The sequence below is a fragment of the Gekko japonicus genome, unplaced genomic scaffold (assembly GCF_001447785.1).
Source record: "Gekko japonicus isolate JY-2015 unplaced genomic scaffold, Gekko_japonicus_V1.1 scaffold37, whole genome shotgun sequence".
Lineage (NCBI taxonomy): Eukaryota > Metazoa > Chordata > Lepidosauria > Squamata > Gekkonidae > Gekko > Gekko japonicus.
Genome location: NW_015171503.1, coordinates 870,126 through 878,632, shown reverse-complemented (window position 1 = coordinate 878,632; position 8,507 = coordinate 870,126). Strand labels below are relative to the sequence as shown.

Sequence of the window (8,507 nt, the reverse complement as noted above, 5' to 3'; positions counted from 1 at the left end):
CAAGGATCTACAATACTACTTGGAAGGCCTTTGTCTGATGGGCTCAGCGGAAGGCTGACCCATTGCAGCCGGAAATTAGATCACTACTGGAGTTCCTACAAGGACGGTCTGGTAAGCGGACTCAGGGCAGTGACCCAAGAAACAGATGGTGGCCCTGGCTTTGGTCCTGCCCCGGTACAATTGTCTTAACATCCCTCAGCACTCTCAAATTCGCCGTTTCCTCAGAGGGGCATTATTCAAGGATTCTCCACAGAGACATAGGTTTACAACTTGGAAGCTTAATACTGTTCTCACAGCTCTTATGAAGGAACCCTTTGAGCCGATATAGCCATTATGCTCAAATTCCCGAGGATGAAAACTTTGTTCCTGGTAGCCATTACTTCAGCCAGGAGGATTTCGGAACTAGGCACTCTGTCAATTCAGTTGGAGCTGTGTTTTTCACAAAGACAAGGTAGTTCTGAGAACAGATTCCACCTTTTTTCCCCAAAGGTCAATACTAAGTTTCACAGATCACAAGAGATTTGTTTGCCATCATTTTCTCCAAATTCAACCCATCTGGAGGAAAAAAGTTTGGCATACACTGGATGTGAGCAGAGTGCTGGGAGAAAGATGTCTAACTCTGCCATAAGCAACACTATGAGGTCCTGCATTACTGTAGCCTACAGGAGTATGAACCGAGTTCCTGCAGGTATCACTGCCCAGTCTCCTCACAGTGCTGCAACGAATATGGCCTTTGTCAACAGGGCATCGGTGTAGGAGGTCTGTAGGGCTGCTACATGGTCTTTGTTATCCACATTCATCAGGCATTACAAGATATGTATGACTCTGCTGATGCAGCATTCGGACGGAGAGTGCTGCAGTCTGTTCTAACTCTTGATGATGACCACCCTCCCAAAAATTAGAGACACTGCTCTGGGAGGTCCCACAAGATGTCCTCCACCTCAGAGGGAGAATGATCATTGCATTGGTTACTCACTGTGAAGGGTCCTTCTCCTCTGACGCTTGGAGGACATCTTGGTCCTCCCAGGTCGTCATTTCCCCTATCTACTATGCTGTTCTTTCACACTCTATTTAAAAATAATAATAATAAGATTACATGAGAGAGAGGACTCACCTTTTTCTTCCTGTTCCAATGTTTGTGATTTGGCTATACTCTTGTTGTTGATGTTCAAGTTCTCTTTTTTACAGTGGTTAAGTTAGTGTATTGCTTTTGGAGCACCAGAACTGAGCCTAGGGTGACTCCCACTACAGAAAACAGGAAGTAATTGAAATTAGTCCTGCCTCCCAAAGTGATGGATGGGAATCACCCACAAGATGTCCTCCAAGCCTCAGAGGAGAAGGACCCTTCACGGTGAGTAACCAATGGTCGTTTTCTCCAGTTGGGATCACTGTTACAAGTCATTTATCTTTGTGTGGAGAATGGGCTGTTTTGAACGTGGTGTCTAGTCCCTTATCAAACATCAGGGGATAAAGGGTGGTGTTTCTGGCTGTAGAAAAATTGAGCAGACTGGGGTAGCTAGCATGAGGAGCAGATTTAGTTTCCCATGAGATTTAGCAGGCTAGAGGAAGGTTTCCTGCATGTGTGTATATGTACACATCTGCCACTAAAGACAGAAGAAGAGTGTATGTGTCACAGGAAATGAGGCTCAGAATTTGGCCTCCCTGACCTTTATTCTGACACCTGACATTGAGATGTGCAAGGCATTCTCAAAGCAGAAGAGAGGAACCTTGGAAAGAACGTCATATGTATTGCTAGTGCCACTAAAAATACTTCCGTACTCCCATAGAGGCATTCAAAGGCAGGGCCCCCAGGCAAATATCCCGTCTGGGTCCCTTCCTCGGACAGCATATGAAAGTAAACCACATGAGCAGCTCCATGGTTCCCAGGGCCCCTGGAATTTTGTCCCTCTAGCCCCTTGTTCCAAGGGCATATACAACTGAAAACAAAAAAGGGGGGAGGGGAAAAAACTTAACCCAAACTGAATTGAATTAAGAACCTACAGGTTAAGGAAATCTGAGTGTATCGGCCCAATAATTCTGTAGGTTTAAGACATTAAATATTGAAAAAATGACATATTGTAATTTGATTTGTAACTGAGGCTATCACTAGGGCTTGTATCTGTCTCACACAGTGGCCAACGAGTTCCTCTGGAGGGACAACAATAGGGCATAGAGGCCAAAACCTTCCCCTGATGTTGCTTCCTGGTGCTGGGATTCAAAGGTTTACTGCCTCTGAACGTGGAGGTTCCCTTTAGTCACCATGGTTGGTAGCCACTGAGAGACCTATCCTCCATGATTCTTGTGTAATCCCCTTTTAAAGCTGTCTATGCCTGTGCCTACATCCTCCTTTTAATCACTTTCTGTGTAAAGCAGTATTTCCTTTTGTCTGTCCTGAATCTACTGCCAATCAGTTTCGGATGCCCTCAAGTTCTAGTATCTTGGTTGTTCTCTTCTGTACTTTTTTCATTTCTGCAATATTCTTTTTAAGATAAGGCGACCAAAACTGTACACAGTACTTCAAATGAGGGTGCACCATATATCTATTGAGGGGCATTATGATATTGGCAGCTTTATTTTCAGTCCCTTTCCTAATAATCCCTAACATGGAGTTTGCCTTTTCTCAGTGCTGTGGCATGCTACTTGACATTTTCTTTGAACTATCCACTGTGACTTTCAAGATCTCTTTGCCCCATCAGTTTCAGCACGTTCAGACTCCATTGGCATATACTTAAAGTTTGGAGGTTTTGTTCCGATGTGCATCACTTACCTACATTGAATTTAATTTGCCACGTTTTGGAGGGAACAGTTTGTAGTTCAAATAATAAATAATATCAGCACAACAGTGGAGGTACCCTGTTTCCCCGAAAGTAAGACATTCCCCGAAAATAAGACCTACTTACAGTTTTGCCTCTCGCTGAAATATAAGACATCCCCCCAAAATAAGACCTCCCCGAACATAAGGCCTCCCCCGAACATAAGGCCTCCCCGATAATAAGGCCCCCCGAAGCTACCGTAACTCTGGACTCTGGGCCGTAGCGGCAGGTGCCGCCGTGCAGCTCACTGTTGGCCGCCGCGCAGCCGGAGCAGACAGGAAGTGCGAGGTCTCTTTTAATCAGAGAGCCTGCGCTGCCACCAGGACAAGCTGCCGCCTGCTGCTCGCTCTGCCCTGACGGAGTGTACCGTATTCTTCTTCATGGAAAAATAAGACATCCCCTGAAAATAAGACCTAGCGCATCTTTGGGAGCAAAAATTTATATAAGACATTGTCTTATTTTGGGGGAAACAGGGTATTTACGTCATGCATTAGGAGAGGAGGGAGTGTGTGAACTGAAGTATCTCCCAGGTTCATTCAGATCAAGGTTCATCATTGCATCTGAACTATGCCAGTGTACGTTTCCAGTATCAAGTTCAATGCTGTTGTCCATCCTGGGCAGACGTCTGCACTTGTTTGGTTTGTTAATGTATTATTTTTCATTGCCTTCTAGGCTGTTCGGAAATACTGCCCACACCATGTAGGACATTATCTGGGAATGGATGTTCATGATACCCCTGACATATCCCGCTCAATCCCACTCCAGCCAGGCATGGTGATCACCACTGAGCCAGGTAAAAGGACTCAGTAGTAACTATCCTGGAACAAAGTATACAAATATTTTCAATCATTATATGTGTGCTATGTGATTGCCAAATATGGTATTGTTTCAATTACCGCCATGAAACTGTTTATGTTTTTTAAAGAAGGTTTCTAAGCTTTCGTGACTGCAGTGAAATGGTAGAAATATAGGCACAATCTGGTAAAACGTTAGACAGTGGCATGAGAGCAGAGCAAGATTTCAGTGGTTAAGGACTGCAGCCACAGATTTTTACCAGATGCTTAGAGCACTTCACATACATTATCTTTGTAATCTTTTCAACAACGCTTTAATGTAGGTCCAGAGTGATTTCATTATAATTTCCAGGGGAAAAGATTACACACTCTTGTTCCATGCCTGAATATCTATGATTCAGTAGCTTAGATTTATAGTATTCTGTAAGAAGGAAACCCTTGATTCTCTTAATGAGAGCTCACAGACAAGGAAGCCTCTGTACTGGTGGGACTCTGAATCCCATCCATGTATCAGTTCACATGTTTGGCTCTTAGCGATGCATCACATCGAAAGAAACTTCACAGTGGCTGTAGAGATTGTCAGTCCTAATAGCAGGTACAGGTAACTGTTATCCTCATGGCAGTCCAACATCTTGCTGATTTCTGCGAGAGAGAGTAATCCAACATCTTGCTGATTTCTGCAAGAGAGAGAATGTTCTGACTCAGCATCTTTGTTCTCACTGCACTTCTGTGGGGAGGAGAAGCACTGGAGCATCTCTCCTAGGCAGAAGTATGCAGCAAGACAAGAGATGGAAGGATCTTGAGTCACAGCTGTCTATAGTGTTGTTTGTTTTTTTGTTTTGATTTTTGGGACAAGCAGCCAGTGAAAGGTTTCTTTCCACATGATACCTTGTTAACAGGCAAAAGTATGAACACACACAAATAAAGCTGCCTTATACTGAATCTGTCTACTCAGACTGGCAGCAGCTCTCCAGGGTCTCCAGTAGAGGTCTTTCACATCTTCTACAACCTGATTCCTATAACTGGAGAAGCCGGAGATTGAACCTGGGACTGTCTACATGCCATGCTGTATCACTGAGCCATGGTCCTGCCCAAGACTAAGAGCTGAGAAATGCTTCCTATTGTATAATCAAGAATACATTTCTCTGTGGTTTAAACACTTTGCACACATCTTTCCATGAGCACAGTTATTGCTTCTTTCCAACATTGTGATAGATTATCTAATTTGCACGCATTCTAGAGATCTGTACCACTCAGCTCTAGGCTCATTAGCCTATGCCGCTGCCAGATCGCCAATTATTAGGTCTGTACCAGGCAAACTTTATGAGCAAGACTTATCTCTTGGAGCACAATGAAATATTACAGTTTTTGACGTCTGATCTTTTGCCAGCAGAATAGAAGACATCTTTAGTTAATGGTTTTATTTAAAATAAAGCATAACTCTTTTTATTAGGCAACAACTTGGTAAGTATAAATGAGATTTCTAGCTGATTGGCAGAATGGTGTGTAAAATATGGAAGCCCTGAACATGATTGTGCTTACCTAGATAAGATCTTCTCTGATTAAAAGACATCAGCAGAAAGCCTGATTAGCTCCCTTACACGACACATTTTTGTAGAGAGTGTGACAGGACCAGAAATAAATCTTTCTAACTCCAACACGTGATTGTCCTCTAATAAATCAATTGGCCTCCAAAGGAATTATGAAGATAAGCAACAGGTAGACTAGAATACATCTTGATAACTCTCATTAAATGCTAAAAGCAAGGTTATACGTCTAAAATTGGCACTTGTTCACAATTAAGGAGCAATCAATCTATTTCTTCGGCTACACTAATGAACTGTCAAGAGGCAGTCCTGTACTTTTCCTGACCAGCTCCTGAACACATCCTTTAAAAATATTTGAATACTATCTCATCTTAATTTTCTTTGCTCTCTGGTAATAGTTCTCCAAGTGTTCATATATATTCCTCAAACCAACCAATTAGTTAAAAGCAGTTTAAAATAAAAACATCTGGGCTTGGTGCCTAAAGACCAGTGATGGTGGTGTCAGACGCATGCAGAGAAAGATCATTTAAAATGGGTGTGGCAGCCACTGAAATTGTGGCGTCCTTTGTAGTCTGCCATCTTACTTTAAACACAAGGGTGGTTGTGGGGGGTGCAAAGGGAGGGCTGTCAGATGGCAACTGGTCCTGTCATTACTCTAGTCCTAACCTATACTAGAGGCTTTGTTAGTTAAAACCACCTTAAATTAAGACTGGAGGGGACGTGGCATTGGAGCGGAAAGGAATGGACGCCTGAACGAATGACTCCTGCCTGATTTCCCCTTAAAGAGCATTAACTTCAACATTCGAAAGAATCTTTTACCTACCGCGGCATTTACTATAAGAGTTTTTATAATATGTTTGTATAACAGATGTTAATAATTATTTTTATATACTATACTAACAACTAATAATTAGTCAGGAAAAATAGGTTAGCAAAGTTGTTTGAGTGTTTTTAATTTCAGCAATAAATGAATAGCAAAATATTAACTTGGGATGTTAATCTACAAGGGAAATTTTATATTGTGCTAATACAAAGGATGCTATAAATTGTTCCCTGCTATCTGCAAAGGTCATAATTACTCCTGAAAGATATATTGACTGATTACTTGATTAATTGGTTGATTGATTTATTAATTAATATAATCCAAAACCACAAGAAATAACAGATTTTTTCTTTGTCTTAAAATAATGAATCACAAGATATTACTTAACAACAAGGGAACAAAACAAACAGGAAATATTTACTCTTGTAGAGAGAAATTTATTGGCAGCACTCTTTATTAAGATGCTAATTCCAACTGAATACTATACAATGTGATAACATTAGGATTATTGTTATCTGTTCCTGCCAATTTACAAAGGTTATAATTGTTTATGAAATGTTTTATCATGTTAACAATGCATGAATACTATTTAGGAACATAAAGTATGGCATAACTATATTTCTTTTTAAGATAATAAGACATACACTACTCTTTAACAACAAAGCATTGTAATAAACAGGTATCATTTAATTTATAATGTGTTGTTTACCTATAATGCTCTCCATTATGCCTTGATCTGAAATGATGTTAAAATGGTTTTTTACTAGTTATTACATCTGTTTCACAATGCCAGCTTTTAGAGTTCATTTAAGTTAATTGTTAAAATCATTAAGGTGATCTTATTATTCAAGAATGTTGATTATATAACAAAAATATCTTTTAAAAACTACATTATAATTAATTTAAATCATACTGAGTATACATCAGGGGGGAACGGGGAGACATTTAAGGGGCCCTGTATATTTTTTATTCAACAACTTTCTATGTTTATTATGCAATCCCTGCAGAAAAGGGACTACAGAGCCCAAGAGATGACTCTGTATTTAATTAGAATTTTTAAGGTTTTTTACGAGCTATAAGGAAACAGGTGCAACTACACGAAGAGTATGCTTACAAATACTCATTCTTTCTAATTCAAACCAAACTCATTTTTAGTTATATGGCTTAAGAATATTGACTGGAATATACTATGGAGAAAATCTTTTGTAACAAACACCCTTCACATTGACAATGGCTAAAAAATTAGACAATAATATCAAATTTCTTTCACTGAATTGCAGGGGCTTAAATTCACCCATTAAGAAAAAACAAGTAATGTCTGCACTTTTAAGATAAAACGCCAATGTCATTTTTTTTACAAGAAACTCATCTTAAAAACAACCATAACAAAGTGTTTTCCTCTACTAAATTTGCACACTAATTCCAAGCACAAGGCACATCAAAATCCCGAGGCATAGCCATATTGATTCAAAAATCCATAAGATTTAAACTGAATAAAATGGAATGCGATAAAACAGGTAGATTCATTTTTTTGAATGGCTCTTTAAATGGAAGTGATGTCACTTTAGCATCTATATATGCGCCTAATGAAAATCAGTTGGATTTTATACGAAACACCTTACTGCAACTTGAACTATTCAGTACAGCTCCATGTATAATAGGTGGTGACCTTAATTATATTCTTGATAACTCACTAGACAAATCATCCTTGGAAAAAAACAACAACGAAAAGCACGGTCCAGTACATCCAATCAAACCGGATTAAGTCATCTTTTACGTCAGTTCAACTTAGTCGACATCTGGAGATACCGGAATCCAACTCTTAAAGATTATACATATTTTTCATCTAGATTTCAAACTCATACCAGAATAGATTATATTCTGGCGTCTTCTTCCATATCATACTTTTTTTCTGAAGCAAACATCGGAGCGAGAATCTGGTCAGATCACTCATGGGTGGAGAGTATAATGGAAGACAGAGATAAAACACCAAAATCATATAATTGGAGACTGGATTCAAAAATTTTATTGTGACAATCAATTACAGAATCAGTAGAAGAGGAAATTAAAGACTTTATGAAGCACAATGCCTCATGTGGAGTATCGCCCCACATAGTATGGGACACCTTGAAAGCAGTAGTATGAGGCAAATTAATAGCAATTGCATCCACCTATAAGAAAGAAAAACAAATGTTAAAACAAGAAATGATGGACAAAATCAAACACTTAGAAGAGGAATTCCAGAAATTTGGAAATAAACACATTTACAAATCACTTGTCTTAGAAAGGAGAAAACTTGAAACCATAGAAATATCTCAAATACAAAAAAGAATTGCATACATTAAACAAAAATACTGGTATAAAACACCTCAATCAATAAAATTATTAGCGTGGAAATTCAAGAAGAAAATCAGTGACAATGCCATTCATGTTATCAAGAATAAATCGCGCCAACTAGTCCACACTGTTAAAGACATTTCTGAAGCATTCCTGGAATATTATAAAACATTGTATAAATCAGATGCTCCTG

At 39.4% G+C, this 8,507-nt stretch overlaps 1 protein-coding gene across 3 annotated transcripts in view; it reads left to right on the top strand.

Annotated features, from left to right (window-relative positions):
- XPNPEP3 (X-prolyl aminopeptidase 3, mitochondrial) overlaps positions 1–8,507 on the top strand; it is a 44,207-nt gene that overhangs the window by 25,778 nt on the left and 9,922 nt on the right. For all 3 annotated transcript variants that reach the window (XM_015419177.1, XM_015419179.1, XM_015419178.1), the window contains one exon: positions 3,486–3,606. In XM_015419177.1, coding sequence (XP_015274663.1) covers positions 3,486–3,606 — 121 coding nt within the window. The remainder of the gene's footprint in view (positions 1–3,485; positions 3,607–8,507) is intronic.